The 22,793-nt window shown below is 42.4% G+C and overlaps 1 protein-coding gene across 2 annotated transcripts in view; it reads left to right on the forward strand.

The window, feature by feature from the left end:
* Nucleotides 1–22,793, forward strand: part of LOC117888172 (ephrin type-A receptor 6-like) — a 385,983-nt gene that overhangs the window by 356,924 nt on the left and 6,266 nt on the right. For both annotated transcript variants that reach the window (XM_034791377.1, XM_034791386.1), the window contains 3 exons: nt 4,067–4,216; nt 12,714–12,907; nt 21,284–21,433. In XM_034791377.1, coding sequence (XP_034647268.1) covers nt 4,067–4,216; nt 12,714–12,907; nt 21,284–21,433 — 494 coding nt within the window. The remainder of the gene's footprint in view (nt 1–4,066; nt 4,217–12,713; nt 12,908–21,283; nt 21,434–22,793) is intronic.

Below are 22,793 nucleotides of genomic sequence, written 5' to 3' on the forward strand. Positions count from 1 at the left end.
AAGTATTGAAATATACATTTTTGCTTATAATGGCTTATGTGTAAGCTGAGTCTACTGTGTGAATTGAAGAGGATTTGCTTCCCTTTGCCATTAGGTATCCCAGGAAATTCCTTTTATGCTACAACATTGAGCACATACTGTGCCAAGGGAAATGAACTTCCATGAATTTTGTTAAGATTTTATTCTCCATTCTTATTTTCACATTCTAGGAGCCAGTCCCAGAGGAACCAGTCAGTAAAGCTGTATGATGAAGCTAGTTTTGGTAGTCTAATCAGATTCTTTAAAAAGTCAGTTATATGAAGAATCAAATTTTGTTATGAATGCTATTCAAAGTGACAATTGTGACCTCTTCTGAGTATATTTTCTGGGTATGTGATCAGATTCATGAAGGAATGATGATTAGATCTCCACCCTCAATCAAACTTAATGAATAAATTCATTATCTATGTTCAGACTTGAATGCATAGTTCTGTTGATAATTTCATACAAAAAGAATATTTTATGAATATCCAAATGTCAACTACTCATTATTTGTGCGTGTTTTCTCTAAACATAGAAATTCAGTAATTAATAACAGAACTATTCATTAAAATTCAAATGCTGATAAATGATAGATAAAAATGTCTTCCATTGATTAAACTTCTACAAAATTAAAAGTGTATGCTCATTAGAACAATTCATGAATATATTTCACTACATGATATAGAGCTTTAAATTAACACACTGAACATTCAGATTAGTAGCATGTCATTTATTCTCGGTTATAGTAGTATATTTCTCACTGCTGTTCTGATGTCTCAAGGCTTGTATTTGGATTGTATCCATTTTCTGGCCACTAATATCTAAAAAAAGGCTTTGGACGTCAGTCGATACTAGCCTCTGAGAAGAAATTTGTTTTAACCAAAGTCAGTAATTGGGAATAGATCTGTATTATATAGGGTTGAGGAGCATCTTTTAAATCTCTACGGCCAGTCCTCAAGCTGCACATAAATTCTCACCCAAAAAAACATGGTCAGGAAGAGAAACAGAGAATTCCTCTTTTGCGCCTTCCCTCAAAACCTACAGAGTTCACACTTTGCAGATCATTTGTGTATGGACATATGGCAAGAAGAAGTCTTCAACAGGGCCTGGGTTTAAAGGGTAAAGTCTGTACTTTTTAGCCCAAGTGCTAACATCTTCTGTTCACCTCCCCCACAATTGGCATGCATAATCCAGGCAGATATTGCACCCACTTGTAAGGGTCAACATGAACACAATTTGCCCTTGGCTGTGTTAAAAGCACATAGCGCTGGAGAACCTGATCCAGCACCCACAGAAGGTTAATGGGAATCTTTCCTTTGCATTTAACATGCATTGTTAGATCAGGTCCTGAATTTGGCCTGAGTTACTAAACTAAGAAGAGAGGCGAAATGGTGAATGTAAAAAGGGCAGGACTACAAAATAATGTTAAATTTAGTCTCTTCTTAAGAACCAATCCTATGCTCTTCATGGTCAGGAGGAGTGGGAGTTTTGCCTGTCTCACTTGTGTGGGGGCAGGCTCATAACTGAACAGTGAGAAACATTCACTGATCAAGGTGCACAGGTGAATGAAAGAACGACACAGAGATGGGTTTAAGCACCAGGTGGGATCTGTTTCTTACCTAATCCAATCCACAGCCAAAATGTCAGCCCCAGACAAGTGCACTCCTTCATCCCTTAAAAGCCTCCAGCACATTGTACTAGATGTCCCTGTGTGTAATCCCTGAGCCACCTGCATCCAAAAAGATTGATGGCTCCCTGCCATACATGCTTCATGAGTATTTCTAACCAAACCAATTTCATGTTTGGCTGTGACTGTCTAATCTATCCCATGTCCCTCTGAATCCTGCAGGCCCCTCAATCATTTTCCCCAAGATAAATAACTAGGACATTAGGTGGGTATAGTTCACCCATCAATAAGTGCAAAAGAGACATGAGCTGATTCCAGAATGAGCCTCTTCTGCCAAACCATTGAAGGCAGACATTCTCAGCCCTGAAGCTTAGCTGCAGTCCATCTGCCAACCTGGCTGCCTGCGTGTGGGCCCAATGCACAATAGGGGGCCTGAAAATCCAAACATCAACCTTGTCTCTGATGTCTCCTGCAATCACAGACAGACAACATTAGCTCATCTTTGCCTTCCCCAGTCACCCATCAAAGGGAGCACAGGTCCTGTAACAGTCCAATTTCCAGTGCCCAATTGCCTGGACTCACTGGGAGTCAAAACCCTCCAATGCTGACTGCCAGGTAATAATGTGACTACTGCCTGAATGTTGTACCAAAACCAAACCCATTTATTTCTAAATTGCTGGCCCTACATATTGGAAGCCACCAGTATTAGTGGAAAACTCAAATGGGACATCTCTTGTTGTAACCTGCATTGCCCACTACTCAAGCTACCTCTGTGCTCCCTTGGTAATACGGTCTACAACAGATTCCCCCCGAGGTATCCAATTCTACCTGAAGCTCTGATTCCAGTATCCAATTGGATCACCAGATTGTTAGCCCACTAAACTGTTCAAAAAATGTTTCCCACACCTCCAAATCTTCCCTGATTTCTATGGTCACCCTTACAAAATTATGAGGGTCCTACCCAGCACCACCTCTCTCTATGCAAAGTTTAAGTGCCCCATGATCACCTGAACCCATTTTAGTATAACTTTCCTAGAACCTTTGAGTACCCTTATCAACAGCCTTATATTATCTAGCTTTTCTTTGGGTAGCTGTGATACATGCTGCCTTGTATCCAATTCAATTCCCAAATATGTTAACTTCTGTGTTGGGCCTTCTGTCTTTTCTGTGGCCCCAAAGATGGAAGATGTCTTTCCTTTGTTCATCCTCACAAGGTCCAAGGAAAAATCAATACTAGCACCCCAGGTTAAAATCACAGTGCCTAAATGGCTCAGTATAGCTCTAAATAAATGGGATAGAGCATGAGATTTTAAAAAGCAATTCAGCATTAGTGACCTAACTCTGCTCCCGTTAAAGTCAAAGTGAGTTTTGCCATTGACTTTAGAGTAGGCCTAGTTAGGCCAAATTTGAATAGCCAAAGTCTTTTACAAAACTATAGTGCTTAAACAAAAAGATATAAACCCCACAAAGGGCATCTTAGCTATAATCATTTATGAACCATAACGACATTAACTAGCTACATTGGTTTGTCACAGCGATTATAATTAATAAAGGGAATAATAACATTCAAACAAGATGCCCACATGCATATATTTTTGCCCCTTGCAATACTTTCTGATGCAGCAATGGCATTATGAGTCATCATCATCTTGACAAGTTATTGACCAATAATTTTCCACATAACAAAATAGATTAACAGTGTAAATTTGCTTCCTTTTTAAAAACTGCTTGACTTTTCTTCAGCATCCAAAACTATGTTGTAATTAATTTATTTTCTTTCTTCCAGAAATAGTGTTCACACTGAACAATCTTTATTCTCAATACATTGAAAAACAGCTAGGATTAGTTCTCAATTCTTCTGACTGGCCCATTCTGCCATCTAGTGGCACTATGAATACACTACTTTCAAGAAATAAACTTTTTTTCGAGGAGCTCCTCTAATCAGTGATAATTAACACAGATTTTTGTTGAAGGAATGCATCAGGAAAAAAACTCATTTTACTCTTAAAAATGCAAAAGAATTTTCCAGATACAAAATGTAATAGATAAAATATAACTGATGATAGTGTATAAATATATCATCATGCAAAAGATCTCCACAGTGTGAATTTGTTAGAGGGTAAATATTTGAACTGTGGTGATCGAATTTTTGCAAATGCATTTTGCAATAGTAGTGTCATCGAGTTTAAGGCCAGAAAAGACCACCAGATCATCTAGTCTGAGATTCTGCATACCACAGGCCACCAATACCAACATTGTCATTTATACTAAATTGCCAAGGCAAAACTGTATTGTCAGTCTATTTCACAGACAGCAGAATATGGAACCTCAACAGTGAGAGGGTTTATTTATTTATTTTTAAGGTACTTGCAGTTCTGTATTCTAGTGAGACTGAGAAGTTTTTAATATGTCTTCCAGGGTGGAAAAATCCCCATAAGATGGACTGCCCCTGAAGCTATAGCCTACAGAAAGTTCTCTTCAGCAAGTGATGCATGGAGCTATGGGATTGTCATGTGGGAAGTGATGTCCTATGGAGAAAGACCATATTGGGAGATGTCTAATCAGGATGTAAGTACTGCATGGAACCGATCTCCCACTCTGATTAAATGTTCTTTGCAAATGATTGTTACCCCTATCATTTTTTGCTATCTTATTTACTTTCTCGATCAGATCCTCAGCTAGTATAAATCAACTTAACTCCACTGACTTCAATGAAATGTTGCTGTTTATAGATCTGCCTCTCTATAAGTAAAATTTTGACTGGCTTCCTGGAAGGGCTAAAGCCACACCACAAAAAGTCCTAATCAGTTTGCCAGATTCTGGGATCGGATGTGTGCAGCTTCCATCCAAGTCAGTGGGAGCCTTTTTCAATTCCTCCATGAATAGTGGTGTTATACCAGTGATCAGTTTGGTCCAATTTATCTACAGCGCCCTGATGGTGCCCTTCAATGAACATACTTTAGGTGGTCAATCCCAAAACACGCCTGGGGCTAATGGGATACAATTTGAAGCTGCCGTAAGAAGAATATTTCTAGTTCTGCTTTTTAATAATTAATATACAATGTTTTCTTTACAAACTACCTGTAGTTTTACATTTTGTACAAGACAGTGTAAAGGTATAAAGTGATATATTTTTCTCTGCCATTTGCTCAAAAAAAGTTTCAACTATGTACCGTAAATGTTCTTCTTAACTAGAACAAACATTATCTTCTAAGGAAGTTGAAAGTTTGTCCTGTAAACTGCAGCACTGAAGGAGATAGGGCAATTTTTATCACAAGTTAAGTTTTCCACAAGTACTGCAATTGAGGATGGCACCCCATAGCTTAGAACAGCATGTCTAAGCCTCACGCAAGAGACAATCTCCCTGTCATGGTGCAGAATGACAGCCACCCCTTCTTACCACACATTCTTATCACTCCTCATGCCCTGCATAGTGTAGATATATCTCTGTATCACAAAACTTTTCTAGATGATTATTTTTTACATTATTGCAAGGATGTTGTCACTCCAAGCTGATTGACAACTTCTGTTAGTTTCAGGCTGATTTGTCAAAAAGAGGTTTGACAGAGGTACTTTTATTAAGGAAGCCACTTTTTTCAGAATTTTTTCAGAATGTTCCAGCAGAAAAAAAATCAGTCATGGCAATACTGCCATATAATCATCATCATGCTGTACCAAAACATATATCATTGGGATGCAGAACAATATGTCTTTCCCAATATAATGTGATGAAGTTTCATTAATTTGATCAAGATGTTAACAAGAAGTAAATGTGACATTCCAAACATTCAGTGGCTTTAAATTGCATTGGAAAATTCCAAATAGTTAGACATGCAGTATGTAAATCTACCTTTGCAGCATATTGTGGCCTATGTTTTAGCACACTAAGTAATTCTAAGTAGGCATGAGTTTGTTTTACAGAAATAATATGAATTTCCCAAAAGTCAGTGATACTGTAGTTCTGGCGAGGGAAGTGGGGGTAGAGGGAGTGTGCACAGAGCAGATGGATAAAAGACACCATGCAAACTTTTGCTGACAAGTCTTGCATAAATACGGAGAATCACAGTTCCTGTTGTAACAAAAAGGACAATAGCTACATGAGCTGACATTCTAAACCAAATTCAGAGGTGTTATATATGGTGGTGTAACTCGCTCATCAGAAAGACAGTACAAGCATACCCTAGATACCAAAGGATGGAAGGAGATACAGCAGAAAAAAAATATTAACAAATTAAGGTTGGGACCTTTTTCTGACACCATTCCACACTCTCTCTGTTAGTAGCTTTTCCTGCTATTCTCCATATTTCTGCTACATTAGAGTGTAAATGTATCTCCTTATGTCCACTTACCTACATCTAGCTGACACCACCATTTACATCACTTCAGAAATAGTTTATATTTTTTACAGATCTGCAAAGATATCAGCTATTATGACTGTTTTGGAAAATCTTGCAATACGTTTTTTTAAGTGACAGTTATAGTACTTGGCCTCCAGTTGGCCAAACCCATGTCCCAGATAGCTTTCACCTCATGCCTGTTGGGTCTTCACTGAGCAACAAGAAAAAAATAAGAAGTCATACTCTGTTAATATACAAAATGCCCTTTCTAGACTGGCTACTGTGGGCTTCAGCACCAGTGGTCAAAATTGTTAGAATTTTTTAATGCGCTGTCACAGATCACCCTACACAAGCATATAGGAAAGTATTTACATAGATCAACATTTTCAAACCTAAGAGTCTACAGTTAGTCTGATCAAGTGATATTTAGGCATCTGAATAAAAGTGATCTAATTTTCAGAAATTATAAGCACCCATAAATACTAGTTAAGTCATTGGGAACTGTAGAGGCTCAGCACCTTTGAAAATCAGGCAACTTCTATTTAATTGCCTAAGTATGAATTTAGGAGCTGACCTTTAGGCACCTAGATTTGAAAATGTTGACCATACATTTTGTAACATTACCAACAGCATAATATGTATTCTTAAAAACTTACTCGATTTGAGAAATGTGACTCGTTTCCGTAAATAACCATTTTATTATTGTGTTATGTCATTTCAGATCTGTGGTAATGCTGATTAATGCACTTCTTGGATGTGCGTCAGGCACTAGAGGTGTCCATTAATTAGGGTTGCTGCACAATCTGTCATGTCTTATTGCTTAATTAATAAACATTAGATTAGATATTGAGCTTTCTGAGGAAACTATTGTACTGATGAACAGATTGAGCTAAGAGTCTAGCTCACTAATACCGTGTGAGGAAAGGAAGATTTATATCCGATGCATTCAGTTTACAGAACAGCTGTGAATGAGCTCTTCTGGGATACCTATTAGAGGCCATTGTAAAAATTATTACATATCGCAGAATTTGGATATTCAGAAAAAAATAATATTTAATGGATTGATAGAATATGCATAAAACTATCATAGCAAACTGAATAAACCTTCTCGCTCACTTAACAACAATATTGACATGTAAAAATTCACCATACACATTTCACTAACTCTAACTCTCATCCACAAAACCCACTGATGAACTCTTTCAACATTTACATCACTTAGAGAGAGAAAGTCTGGCTTTGACTATCTGATTTCTGCTTGATGAACTGAGTGAAATAAATTGATGCTTTCAGTCCAGTTCCTGCAGGTCAAGTGTTTACATCCGAAAACCAGAAGCACAGTTAGCACTAATCAATCTTTTTGTTGGCAGTCTTAATGGAGAGTCCAAGGCACCGGTGCCGGAATCTGGGAGCCAGGGGACCTTGGCCCCCACTTTTTAACAGAAGAAACATAAGTGCAGAGTTCGTGTCTCCTGCAGAATGATAACTTCTGCCAGGGAGGCACTGCAGTTACAGCTTTCATCCGTCAGGGGCTGATGTGGCACCAAAAGAGAGGGCAGTGGGCTCACCACCGGAGCAGCCAGCCACAGAGAGAGAGAGGGGGCCCTTTGGCCTTTGCCCCCCTCTCTCCCACACATACACACGCACACACACTTCTACAAAGATTCCAGCACCCTTCGTCCAAGGACAAAATTGTTATGAAGACTGAGCTAAACCTATTATCATTTCAGATTGAGAGCAATTGAACACTGATTTGCCAATGTGGGGAAGCTTCCACTGACTGCTGCAGCCTTTTCTATGTCTGTTCTGTAGACAGAGAAGGTAGGACTCCAGGAGAATCAATTTGACACTTTCACCAGCCCTAAACTAGCTACAGAAAAGAATATTAAAAGGGGTTTAAAAAAAATCTCTTCCAGCTTCTTCCACATTTTATCTCCCTAAAAGTCAAATGTGGTCTCCTTAGATCAGGAGTGGGCAAACTATGGCCTGGGGGCCACATCCGGCCCTTCAGACATTTTAATCCTGCCCTCGAGCTCCTGCCGGGGAGTGGGGTCTGGGGCTTGCCCCACTCCACGCGTGCCGTGGCTCCACGTGGCTCCCAGAAGCAGCAGCATGTCCCCCCTCCGTCTCCTACATGTAGGGCAGCAAGGGGGCTCCACACGCTGCCCCTGCCCCAAGCACCGCCCTCGCAGCTCCCATTGGCCAGCAACTGCGACCAATGGAAGCTGCAGGGGCAGCATCTATGGGCGGGGCAGTGCGCAGAGCTGCCTTGCCGCGCCTCCACATAGGAGCCGGAGAGAGGACATGCTGCTGCTTCTGGGAGCTGCTTGAGGTAAGCGCCACCTGGAGCCTGCACCCCGATCCCTTCCAGCACCCCAACCCCCTGCCCCAGCCCTGATCCCCCTCCCACCCTCCGAACCCCTTGGTCCCACCTTCCTGCACCCCAGAGCCCGCACCACTAGCTGGAGCCCTCACCCCCCCCACCTGCACCCCTGCCCCAGCCCAGAACCCCCTCTTGCACACTGAACTCCTCATTTCTGGCCCCACCCCAGAGTCCACACCCCAACTCCCAATTTTGTGAGCATTTATGGCCCGCCATACAATTTCCACCCCCAGATGTGGCCCTCGGGCCAAAAAGTTTGCCCACCCCTGCCTTAGATGTTGTACCTTACCAAGATTGGCCTTCTGTTCTCAGCTATATGTATGCCTAATCCCTCTTGTTCAGAAGCAGGGAGAGTGGGTGGCAGGGACTCTATAGAGTTCTAGGCCTGCCTTTGACATTTGCCTCCTACTGTATAGTTTGGCAAACTTGCATCATCTCTTTGCCCCAGGTTCTTTATCTGTAAAATGGGGATAATAATACTTGCCTTACAGGGGTATTATGAATATTAATCAGTTAATGTTCATATAGTGCTTTGAAGATAAAAAGTGCCATATATGCTATTAATAATAGAATTGTTAATAATTATTTCAACAGTAGTCTACATCTCCACGTATACTGAAATTTTCCTTTTGAACGAGAGAATAAAATTAATGGACCTTGACTCCCTACCAAAGAAATTATAAAATGTAATGGGTCAAAGAAAATATAAATGTCAATTAAATCCTTTTAAAAATAATGTCTTTCAGAAAAACCTCATCAGCTTTGTATTGGCATGACTGTTGAATGTTTTATGCCTAATAAAAGGTGTGGAACATTTACTTTTGACCTAGAAAGTAAAAACACCATTCAGAAACACATCATTTGCAACAAGTACAGTAGTATATTAGGCTGATATCTGTTTTTCTGAGCAGCTAAAGATTGCAGCTTCAGTCACGGGTATCCATTAAAATCTACCTACTATTATAGTAAGTAACTAAGTTTTCTGTAGCTACTTCTGGTAGACCTCTATTTCTTCCTGCTTTTTAGAATAGAAGCCACGCAATTGCAATCATTTTTGATTCATTGCATTAGGTGATACTTAACATTTCTTGTTAAACTTTTGGGATGGGTGACATCCAAGACTGGCATAAAGTCAACTGGCCTCCGAGTCCTAGGAAACATTTTGTGAGGCTGTATCCTTCCTCTGGCAGGATTCTCCCTCTTTATAAAGGACCTGGCAATGGGGCTTCCCATGCCAGCAAGACCTCCTTTATGAAAAAGTTACTCACAGAGCTTCTTTCTTTGTTCTTCTATCCACTTAGTAGTTTCCTTTCCTTCCTACAGTTATCAATAGTTATCAATTCCTCACGTGTGGTGTGTATTATAGCTGCCTGTCTCTATATACAGAGAGATTTGAACACCTACATATGTATATAGATACAGAGGGTGAGGAGTGTGGTAAAAAGGCTTTATCAGCCTGAGTTTGGGTTGGCCATATTACCTAATGAGAAAACTGTGTTTGATAATGAAATGGTTGTTGTGGAAAAACACATGTTTATTGCTCAGAATGAAAGGATTCTGATGACTCTGTTGCTGCGGAAGACATAAATAATCCACTATTGTGGTAATTTCAGTTGCTGACATTTTCTCCTCTATGGACAGAGCTTTTTCTCCTGAAAATAAGCATGGAAGGCAGAAATTTCAAGATTTCCATTTGGGCTAACTCCTGGAAATGATCTAGTGTTTATCCCATTGAGAGGAAGGATAGCAGCATGAATTAGGGGGGCAGGGACTCTTACTCACATGGAACCTGAGGACCTGCAAGAAATCTGAGGCCAAAATCTGCAATTTCCAGGACACTTGTAACACGTTTGTTCCTCTGCACACGCTCTCCTGGTTCATACCCCAGGCAGCGCAGCCAGCTCCGCCATTAGTCTCTGATCTATCCATGCACATTACACCCAAGCATGTAGGAAGTGGAAGAAGCTACAGATTGGAAGATCTCTGTGGCAAATTATGCTAACTTGTGAGTAAAGCATATCAACTAGTGCTATTGCTGAGTGGTTCAAAACTTCCCCCACCGCAATCCCAATTGCCCATACAGCTCTAAACACGTGTTGTTTATGCACAGTAGGTTTCTGCCAGTGTACAGGAGGGCAATGCTCTGTTGCTCAACTCTTCTTTCTAAAAATTCAGGCCCAAGTTGAGTGCAGTTACCATGCTCTTTCTTCCCTCTGCACCACAAGGTGAATGTAGCTTCATTACTGTTATTAGCATAGTGCCTGCAGCATAAACAGAATTCAGAAAGAGCGCAAGCTAGAGTCCCATGCTAATAGGATTGAAAATACAGAAGCTACAGTTATAAAGCATTGCTTCATTGTAAATAATGTAATGTGCACTCTGCCTGCTGTATTGATTATATGTGCAATGCACACATGTATGTGTATGTATAATTATACTAAAATATATAAAATGTCACTTTAATGCAGAGTGCATGCTTTCAACAGGTATATTTCTCACAAATGCCAATGTATTATTGTAAATATTGTGATTTACTTTTCAGTGGACATTGTATATGGGTTGTTGTCCTTGGAACAGCTGCTGCTTTCCCTCTATGTGCAAAGAAGCATAACTACATCATTCTCTTCTTTCAACAGCTCCACGGGCTCCCTTTTCATTTCAGGATCTAGTAAACATTCCAGTCTCAGTTTTTAAACCTTTCATGAACTCACTCCAGCTGACCTCTCACAGAACTTGTCTGCTTCTGCTTTCCTTCCTGCTCTCTCCACTTATGTAGCACTGGCCTGTTTGTCACTTTCAGCCGTCTCACAGAGTTACTAAACAAAGCCATCTCCTCTTCAGCTCCCCCTAAATGGAACAGTTTCCCTATATCTGATCTGTCCATTTCTTTTCAAACCTCAGTTCAAAACATATCTTCCCACCCCTGCCAATCCTTGCAGTATCACTTTCCTGGTATTTTTATCTAACACTGTAATTTCATATATATATATTGTGACAGACCCAGACCAGTGGAGTACGGGAGTCTGGTAGAGGGCAAATATACTGGTCACTGGATGAATAGTTTTCTGTTCCCTGAGTGACCAGAGCAGGGGCTGCACTAGAGTAATCAGGAACCTGCTAGAACCAGTTAAGACAGGCAGGCTAATTAGGACACCTGGAGCCAATTAAGAAGAAGCTGCTAGAATCAATTAAGGTAGGCTAATCAGGGCACCTGGGTTTTTAAAAAGGAGCTCACTTCAGTTTGTGGTGCAAGTGTGAGGAGCTGGGAGCAAGAGGTGCAAGGAGCTTAGAGGGTGTGCTGCTGGAGGACTGAGCAGCACAAGCGTTATCAGACACCAGGAGGAAGGTCCTGTGGTGAGAATAAGGAAGGTGTTTGGAGGAGGCCATGGGGAAGTAGCCCAGGGAGTTGTAGCTGTCATGCAGCTGTTACAGGAGGCACTATAGACCCACAAGGCCCTGGGCTGGAACCCGGAGTAGAGGGGCGGGCCCAGATTCCCCCCAAACATCCCTATTGACCTGGACTGTGGGTTCTTCCAGAGGGGAAGGTCTCTGGGCTGTTCCCCAACCCACATGGGTGAATCTCTGAGGCAAGAAAATCCACCAATAAGCGCAGGACCCACCAAGATAAAGGAGGAACTTTGTCACAATATATATATATATATATATATATCTACCCCCCTAAAGTATTGTAAGATGCAGTTTTTATGAAAAATGCTATACAAGACAAAGTTGCATTATGCGGTATTGCAAAATGCCTTTCATTGTCTGGATCAGTCATACTCAGTCCTGAAGAGCAGGAGAACTACTTTGTCATCAAATGAAGTTACTGGGGGCCAGACATTGCACTGTGGTATTTGCACTGTGACAATCTCATTACAGCATGACATTGGCATGTATTAATGCAATGTCACAATGCAAATATCAGAGCACATTCATATGGGATTATTTTGTTGGCTTCCTGACTTCAGGTTGCTGAAGAGAAAAAGGATGTTTCTTAGTTCTCTCCTCTTCTCCTCCTTCACTGTCATTTAATAGAAAGGTTAATAATAATAGAATAAATAGTAGAAATAGTTAAAAATAATAGAATGAGACACACTTTTGTGACTAATGCTTTGAGACTAATGCTTTGCTGGCTCTGTCTGAGATTGAAAGTGTAGTGTAAAGAACACTAGTCAAAATCTTGGCCTTCACCCCATCTGCATGCGAGGATCTCAGAGCTGCATACAATGCTAGACCATGAGGGTGTCTTAGTCTTCATTTATCATTGGTCTGCATTCCTAGTTTGATATTGTCCTTATGTGTGTTAATATGATGCTCTGTAATCACCCCTATTATCTTTGTTTAGGTTATACTGTCTATAGAAGAAGGTTACAGGCTTCCGGCTCCTATGGGCTGCCCAGCTTCTCTCCACCAACTTATGCTTCACTGCTGGCAAAAAGAGAGAAACCACCGGCCGAAGTTTACTGACATTGTCAGTTTCCTAGACAAATTGATCCGCAACCCCAGCTCCCTTCATACCCTAGTGGAGGATGTACTTGTGTAAGACTCACTTCAGTGCTCTTTCCTCATACAATCATGGCTGCCATCAGATAACATAGTGGATTATGTAGGGACGGGATATCCTGACACAACTCTGACCTCAGCTAGTTCTTAGCTGTTAAGTGTTGTGTGTTTAAAATCATTCTGAGCCTCTTATAAAGTGTATTTTATTATCAAATGAAACTGGTGAAATTGCAAACAAAAGGACTTTTTTTTCTCAAGCACATTGATAGCCATTTATCTTTTTTGGTCCAGAATTTTCATCTATCTCTTTTGTTTGTTTTCTGTCAGTCTTTGATCTTCATGAGTCTCCTCTCTGTTTTTCCACCTTTTGTTTGGTGTTTGTCCTATACTCTTGTTTTCCAAGTTCCCTCTTTAATTTTCTTCTCTCTTTAATGCTCTGTCTCTTCATTTGAAATAGCACAGAGTGTGTGAACAGTTGGTAAACTGCCTTAGAGTATTTTCCTTCTGAATCTATTTATACTCCATACTTGCTAAGTCATGCTCCCCTTACTGGAAGAGGGATATTAGTACAGCAAATCTATGGCACTCTCATTCCACAAAAAATTCCTGGAGGTGCTACCCAAAGCTTCTTCCCTATTCCCAAAGTAATATTATGCACATGAATAAAGCAGATTTTAGGTGTAGAGCTGTTGAAGAAATGACTGGCCACTTTGTAATCATAGTGAGCCAAAGTCATCCTAAGTGTAAACTGAAATCAGTGAATTCATATCAGGGATGAATTTGGCCCCACTCTTATTCATTAAGGGCAAAATTCACTCCAGTGTGAAGGGCCCTCTGAGCCTCTGAATACTTCATACTTAATACTTCCCCTTGGGGAGGCCATGGGGACCTGCACCAGAGTGTGGAAAGAGGCTGGTAGCTAGGGCTAAGGTTGGGGCTGGTGGTTTACCACAGGTAAGCTTAAGGGGAAAGGCTGTTAGGTAAACCCAGACTAGGTTTAGAGCTGTGGCTGTCTGGCCACCCCAGATTTGTGTGATAGTTGGAGTTGGTTTGTTTCCCCACACTAGAGTCAGAATTTGGAACAGTTAATGGTGTCTTGCTAAGGCTAGGTTTGGAGTGGTATTTTCCACTGTAAGTTGCCCCACTGAAATTAGAATATATCTTTCTTTTAAAAGGTACTCCAAAACACTTATAAACTCTCATGTGCTTCTTTTAGAAAATATACTTTCAAAGTGATGTTTTTAATGACAAAATACTGATTCTTCAAAGTATTTCTGCTATTCAACTTGTGATCTAGTCAATTTTAAAAGGTTTGTTTTAAAATAGTTTCAGATATTGCACCTGTCCCTCAGTCTCCCTGCCCATTTTTGTGGTTTTACTATATTTTTTTCATATTTTATAAAATATTTCCCTGCCCCCCCCCAACCCCCCACCCCATGTGCTCTGTGAAAGAACCACACAGGCTGGTGAAAATAACAGACAAAATAATTTACAAAGCAATTCTACACAATGTGCTGCCAAATGCATAAAGTCACTGGGAGCTGAGAGCACTCTCCACCCCATGGGTTAAAGTCCAAAGGAAATATAACAGGGAAACAACCCAACAGAGAATGCTGTTTTCTCTAATCTCTTAAATTTTACTTGAAACAATAGTAGGTTAAAAAATATTGAGACAGAAGTGTGATTGAATTAGCTGGACCTTTTTATTTTTGTTTATTACCATGCATAAAATTCCATGAAAATCAGAGTATAAAATGTAATTCTTATTTGCTCTTTAGGTTAGTACTCCAGCTGCTGCAATCATTGTCTAATAATGTGGCAATAAACAGCTATTCCCTTTTTCATCTATTTTCTATGTAGATAAAGGTAAAAGTTATTAGCCAGCATGGTATTAATACTTTTTCATTCTAACTGTGCAATTTTCCCATAATAGCCAAGGTTAAATCTGCTTTTATACCCTCTGCTTTGCTTTGGTGGGTTTCAAAATTATGTCATTATCTTCATCCCAAGCGTTTAAATTCTTCTTCAAGTGCTAGTCCATATGCATATTCCACAGCTGGGGCGTGTTGGGCTGGCGTGCAGGCATTGGAGAATTTTCTGGTCAACAGTACCCACTGGGGTGGCACATGCACCTTTCATCTCTTCGTGCATTCTGTGAGGGTGCAAAGGGTGATACTACCAAGCCACACCTAGTTCCTTCTCTACCACCCACAGGTACATTTTGGAGCAACTCTCTTCAGATTTTCCTCCAATTTGGCTTCTAGTTAGTTAGCCTTGTTATTTTAGTCAGAAAGGTGCAGGTGAACACAGCAGGAAGAGGGACCCTTCTCCACAGTTGCAGGTAGTACAAGCACCATGGCCAACCACGGCAAGTACCTTGGCTTCAAGAACTGCTTGTCCTGAGAGGCGGTTATGCTGCTGAATGACAGACAAATAAGGTGTCAGTTTTGCCTTGGCAAGGGGCACGCACTAGAATGCTGTGAAATCTGCAGGTCCTTCTCGAAGCAGACCTAGAACTCCAGGGAGGCACAACAGAGTTTTCCTCATGAAGCAGGCGATAAGGCCAGACTCTCGCCCTGGATTCCAGGCATCTAGGTCTGCGGGGGACATCGATCATTGAAATTGGCCCTAGCATCAACTTCTCTAAAAGGTACAGCGATAGGTTGAACTTGGAAGGCGATCTTTGGAAGGAGGAGAGATAGAGATCTCCCTCCCGTGCACCAACTTCAAAGCCACATAAAATTACCATGCTGTCAGGCTTTAAGGGTGCCCCAAAACTTTGAAAATGTTCTCTGAGCATTGAAGTAAGCACCAGTTGAACAGATCCAGTGGGCCAGAGCTTTCCCCGATGCTGTCAAAGCCGTGTTAGCCTCCTCGGTACTGAGGCAGTCAGAACAGTAACCAGATAGTGCGGTACCTGCTACAAGTTGCCTCCAGTACAGGACATCCTGATGCCCTCATCACTGGTCCCAGCGCCCTTACAGCTATTGGAGCTGCAGTCACCCTTGATGCCATCCAGATCCTTGTACCTAGCAGCGTCAATGTTTGTGCCACATCGTCAGGGTCCCCCTACACCCACAGGGTGGGCACCATGTTTCCCAGAGGACTACACTGTCTCATCCTGTAAGCCAGTAGCCTGAATGAGCTCTCTCCTTCCATCAATTGATGCACTGAAGAAAACACCTTAGGAGCAGACCGTATTTTCACACATGTACCTACTGTGCCTAGGAGATCAGCAGACAAATCTGCTCAGCCAAAGTGATTAATTTTGGCAGTTTGGGGGGAAAATTCATGTAAGTCTTGGATGCAAGTGTAATGAAATGTTGCTATTGTTACTGTATGACTAAACAGCAGCAGAACTTTACTTACATTTAGGTTGACTTCCTCAATTAAGTTAAATTATGTGGTAATGTGAGGTAGTGATACAAATTCAAGTGAAGGTCAGAGGGGCTGGGGACAGGTGTTCCAACCTGGTGATATGGAATCTATTTAAAGAATCCTAGATGCATTTGACCAGCCCCCTCCAATGTTTAAAGACAGAGCTGATTAGACTCAATTGAGAGTCCTTCTTTCTGCTCAGTGATCACTAGAGCTGCAGTCACCGATAAGTGGTCTAGGGGGCTGAGCCTAAGACCTGGTTTGGGGACAGCATTGTGCTGAAAGACAGTGCAGAGTAGGCAGCAGCAGTGAGGTTCCCCACTACCCAGTGAAATCACTAAGAGCTGAAATCACTAAGGGTTGGGCTAGCTGGTGGAACCTCAGAACACGGCATCACAGATAAAGGCAGAGGCAGCAGTGTTGGCGGCAAGAAGCAGTAATAATAACAGTGAACAGATGGAGTGGTAACATAACAGCAGTGGCAGAGGCATCACTCAACCCTCCCCCTTCAGAGGCAAGAGGTGAACCCACCTGAATGCACTCCTGGACTCTGAGACTTCACTGACTTCAGACAATACACCCCAAGTGGGGTGCAGTGGAGGGAAAGGAAGAGTGGTGTGTTATTGGACTTTTACACCACAAGGTGAGAAACTGAGGGGAAGACTACTGCCCAAGATAGTGTGAGGTGGGTGTTTACTTAATTGTCTGCATACTTTTTGAATCATTGTTTCTCAAATTAATGTTGTGTTCCTTCTACTCTTAATAAAAGTTTTATTTTGTTACACACAGACTCATTGATTGCAAATGGGGAAATATTGTCTATTAGAGGCGCCCAGATGGTAGTTAGTTTTCCCAGATTTCTGGGTTGGGGCTTGAGCTGGTTCTGCTTTGTAATGTTAAGAGGAACCCCTAGATATTGAATTCAGCCTCGTAATAACAGTGGCCAACAAGAGAACCTGCCAAGGCCAACAGAAGTTGACACCCAAGGATAAGGAGGCGAAGCACCTTGGCCTGCTGGGTCAGAAATCCTGGTCCACCTCAAGCCTCCAGATGAAGATATCAAACTACCAGGCAGTCCTGGCAAAATATGACCATGTCAACTACTGTGCTTTGCAACATTTTATCAGTAGGCTGCTACAAGACTGCCAGAATGACTTTAAACTGTTCTTGCAGAAAGATATTTGGTTGCCTGGACCATTCTGCATGTGGCCTTGGATGTGGCAGACATGGCCTCCAGGTCAATGGTAACAGCGATCATGATGTGCTGCTCTTAGTGGGTCACCTTGGCAGATATACCTAAGGAATTACAAACAAGCATTGAAGATCTGTCATTCAAGGGCTGATTACTTATCCATGATAAGTCTGACGAGACTGTGACTGGGGTGCACCAACCCCGCACTGGTGAGGCGAAGGTTAAAGAGCTGCTCTGGGCCCACGATGCCACACCCCCTTGCCTCTGCTGGGCGTGCTCCCAGTGGAGGGAGCATTTAAAAGGGAGTGACTCAGCTCAGTCTGGGCTGACTGCAGAGGAGAGCAGTTGGGTGCAGCTGCTGGGAAGCTGCCAGGGCTCCATACCGCTAGGACCAAGCCTCATCGCCCAGCCTTGGGAAGCCTGTTGACCACAGACACTGAGGGTGACGACACTCTGGGGCTCATGGAAGAGACTCTGGAGACACATCAGAAGGGAACACAGGAGGAACCCCAAGTCACCCGTGATGACGTTGGAGGGACTGGAACAAGGGTAGGAAGTGACCCAAGGAGCATGCTTAGGGGTATCAGACCCTGAGCCTTGTGACAGGCCTGTTTCAAAGGGCCCTGGGTTGGAACCCAGTGGAGGAGGATGGGCCCTGGGTCCTCCTCCCCCGCCCCCTGACCAGTGGGCTACCCTGAACTATTGTGACTAGGTAAAGCGGCCTTTGGACTCTCACCATTGGGCAACACTACCACAAGCTGTAACTGCCAGGGAAATCGACCCTTAGACTCTTGCCACTACCCTGAGCTATTGCCGCTAGGCAAAGCAGCCTTGGATTCTCACTATTAGGCACTGCACCCTGGAATATCGTCATTAGGCGGTACTGCCAGCCTATATAGCACACCGCCAACCCTCTGACAAAGGCAGTGAAATCCTTTAAGGACTCAAGGGCTATCCTCAGGTCCTTGGGAATCTATCTCCTGGACTCCATGCAGAGGCACTTCAAGCCCTAGCCTTAGCAGCAGCAACCACCATTTTTCTAGTAGAGGCCAGCAGAGCCTTTGGGTTGCAGGCAGATGTCCTCAAGAAAGAAGCCTGCTAGAGGATCTACCTTGGAACCTCACCACTCCTCTTTGGTACCAACCAGGCAACAAATTTGACTTAGTGCCCAAGGATAGCATACCAAGTGTTCCACAATCTTTGCCTTTCCCTTTTTTTGGCAACGGTTTGGCTCACTTACTTCACACCTAGTCCAGCATCACTTCAGACCACTAGGAACTGGAGGTAGTCCAGAGAGGCTATGCCATCATTTCCTCCCTCTTCCACACAATCATCCTCCTTCCATATTCCTCTTCAGGGACCCCTCCACAAGACCCTGCTTCAGCAAGAGGTGTAGTCCCTCCTTGCTTTGGGCATTGTAGAGGAGGTTCCTTCGTGACAGAGGGGAAGGGGATTCTATTCAAGATACTACTTCATTCCCAAAGAAACCAGTGGGGCTTTGACCAATATTAGACTCTGAGGCCTGACTACCAACAACAAAAATCTCAAGTTAAAGATGGTCTCCCTCGCGTCAATTATCCCCTCCCTAGATCAGAAAGACTGGTATGTTGCCCTCAAGCTCAAGGATGCGTACTTTCACATTTTGATGGACCCATCACACAGGCACTTCCTGAATTCTGTGTTCAAGAACAATCATGATCCATACTGGGTTTTGCCCTTCGTGCTGTATGTGGTGTCCCAGGTGTTTATGAAGTGTCTAGATGTGGTGGCTGCCTACATCAGAATGATGGCTAGCCATGTGTTCCCATACTTAGACAACTGGTTTTTCAGCAGCCACGCAGAACCTCAGGTCCAGGCCAACATTGGGACTGTTCTCCAACCGTTTGGGCACCTGTACCTCCTGGTTAATGAAAAGAAATCCATGTTAGCACCCACATAGAGGATGGAATTCAGCGAGGCCGTGTTCGATGCAAAGGCAGCCATCGCCTACCTACCACTCAAGTTCCAGATGCTGCACAATCTCTGCTCCCATTTGCAGTCCTGTCTGCTGACACAAGCTAGACTCTGCCTCAGACTTCTGGATCTTATGGTGACCTGTATGTTCATCAGCCCGTATGCGAGGCTTCACTTCTGGCACCATCAAGCTTGGCTGTCCTCCATCTACAGCCGAAAAAGACACCCATAGACAAGGTACTGCACCTCCCTCTGGGAATTCTCTAATCACTGAGCTGGTGAAAGGACCCAAGCAACATTTGCAGAGGGGTTCTGTATAGTCCCACTTCTCCCTCAAGGACAATGATCACAGATGCCTCTACATTCAGGTGTTCGGGCTCACATGGGTAATCTTATAGCACAAGGCCATGCTCATCAATGTGTAGGAACTCAGGGCTGTATACAGGACATGCATAGCCTTCCTGTCAGTCATTCAAGGTCAAATGATTCTGGTAATGTTGGAAAATACCACTCCAATCTTCTACCTGAACAGGCAGCAGAGGGGGCACTAGATCACAGGCTCTGTGCCAGGAGGCCATCCAAGTGACTCTGCAATAGGACATAGCATCTCCCTGTCAGCGGTCCATCTCCTAGGAGTGGACAATGTGAAGGCAGACGGCCTCAGCAGGCACTTTTGTGACAATCATGAGTGGTGGGAGCACTAAAGGGTGGGTCCTCCAGGACATCTTCCAACAATGCAGGGTCTCTCACTCAGATCTTTTTGCAAAGAGGGAGAAAAAATGTCACCACCTCTGCACAGGGGAGGAGGAACAGAAATCCAGGGTCTCTTTCAGAAGCCTTTCTCCTCCCACAGACAGAGGGACTCTTCTATGCATTCCTTCTCTTTCCCCTGCTCCCCAGGGTACTTTGGAAAGTGGGAGAAGGCAATCCTCATAGCCCCAGCCTGGCTGAGACAGATATTGGACTTCTGCAACCTCTCTATAGCCCTGCCAATCACTCTTCCCCTGATTCCCAGCCTCCTGGGATGTGGCAGGGTGGCTTTGCGGAGCAAACAAGGAGAAGAAGGGCACATGCACTACCACAGTGAGTACTGCTGACTAGAAAACTGTCACATGCATGCACACTGGATTTGCACTCACCCACTATGGAATATGTCAGACTACACATCTCAAAGAACATCAGTTACTGTAAAAGTAAGTAACCTCTTTTTCTGCAGAGATATTCTCTATTGAAAATTATAATAATGTGGATAGGTCCATTTCTGAGCTTCTTGTGCATATAAAACTCTTGTGAAGTTCCAATGATTTCCTTAATAGTAGATTAAAAAGAAATTTTGGATGCTAAAATATAACTGACAAATTTTAGAGAATGGGCCAGAATCAAGGTGCTAGATCTGAAACTTTGGAGAACTTCAGTTCAGAATCTAAACTTTGCAGCATGAGCTCATCTTATTTCTTTCTAGTGTTGATAGACTTAGGTTATGTCTATATTTACAGTGTTGCAGCAGCACGGCTGTATTGTATGTAACCAATACAGCTGTGCTGCTGCAGCACATCTGGTGAAGATGCTCTATGCTGACAGGAGAGAGCTCTTCCGTTGGCATAAAAAAAACACCTCCACAAGCGGCATAAGCTATATTAGCGGGAGAAACTCTCCCGCTGATATAGTGCTGTGCACATGAACGCTTATGTTGGTGTAACTTATGTCGCTCAGGGGGTGGAATATATACACCAGTGAACGACATAAGTTTTGCCAACATAGGCTATAGTGTAGACATAGCCCTAGTCTAGTCAACTTTTTAATACAAAAATATCTCTACAAAAGTAAACAAGGCTTTATTTTTTTATACTTATTACTTCTTTACAAGCTTTTACATTTTGTTTTTGTAGAATGCCAGATTCACCTGGTGAAGTTCCCGAATATCCTTTGTTTGTTTCAGTCATTGATTGGCTAGAGTCAATAAAAATGGGTCAGTATAAAAATAACTTCATGGCAGCGGGTTTCACAACTTTGGATGTGGTTTCAAGAATGAGTATTGAGTAAGTATGTAAACTATTATCGGTACAGTGGGTAAACTGCAATTGCTTAGATTAACTGATAGAGCCTAAGTCCTAAGATGTATGGAACAAAAGTATATTTTCACTTTGCTAGTACAGTTAATAAAAGGAAAAATAGGCTTTCAACCAAAATATGGCAAGGAAAGATGATGTGGTGATTAAGAGACTCAGTAGACCTGGTTTCAATTCCTCACTCCACCGCATACTTTTTGTGTAACCACATGAAATCAGTGGGACTATTTGTATGCATAAGTGTGTTGTTGGCTCGGGGGCTTGAACTGCTCCCATTGAACCAATGGTAAAATGTACTTTGCTGTATACAAGATCAGGTCCAGGTTGTGTACACTAATCATATCTTTTCTGTGTTGTGTGCAGTCCCAAGCACACTTTTGGAACTCAGTTCTTGATCCTGCTCCATTGAAGTTTTGTTATTGATTTCAATGGGAGCAGGAGCAGTGAATAATGATGACTGTTGCTATTGGTATCTAATTTGACATTTTACCATACATTGTGGCACATTTTGAATGTGAAGGGAGCTATATAATACTAAATTTGATAATACTGGTTTTCTGAAAGTTGTATTATACTTCATATTTTTTAAAAAAATGCTGTTCTTGCCTCAGAGGATTGGTGTGAGCCACATAAATTACTCTTTTGTCCTAATGTTTAATATTTGGTTCAGCCAATTCAGAGCTTGTCTATTGTGTGGGGTTTTTATCGTGTGAAGATTTGTCACCAGATCATAATTAACTTTACTGCAGTTTTTAATCATTAGCATCCACTAGCTCTTTCCATTTGTTATTAAAGGGTCAAATACTGCCCTCGTCATCCACAGACGGTACTCAACGCAGTTAAATTGTTGGGAGGTTCTACAGTGAAGGAGCTGGATGCTTCATAGTGTTTCCTTTGCATCAGCCTGTTGTAGAAGTAGGCGAGGCAAAGGTGGACTGGGAGATAAGCATGGGCAGATCTACAAATTGTTGGTCTTATCCCTGCCCCTCCCGCAAGCAGCAGAAGTGCTGCAGCAGCTGCAATAGTGAACACGAAGTGGTTCTGCTTGCCTCTACAGCATGGGTGGGAAGGATTGCTTCCCTCCTCCCACCCTTTGGAGGTCCCTTTTCTCTGCTTGCTTCTCAGGCTTGTATCTAGGGGCTGGGAGAAAGATTTTGACCTCTAAGGATACAGCAAAAAAGCTATGTCCTAGCTATGAGATGTGATTTTTTTTTTTTCTAAATGGTTGTCTATACAAATAAAGAATAGGTGGGTGCACCTTTGAATGCCTGCAAATTTAGGGCATTTTTGCATATTCAAATCAAGACATTGAATAGTTCTGATTAAGAAC

The sequence above is a fragment of the Trachemys scripta genome, chromosome 1 (genome assembly GCF_013100865.1).
Source record: "Trachemys scripta elegans isolate TJP31775 chromosome 1, CAS_Tse_1.0, whole genome shotgun sequence".
Classification (NCBI taxonomy): Eukaryota; Metazoa; Chordata; order Testudines; family Emydidae; genus Trachemys; species Trachemys scripta.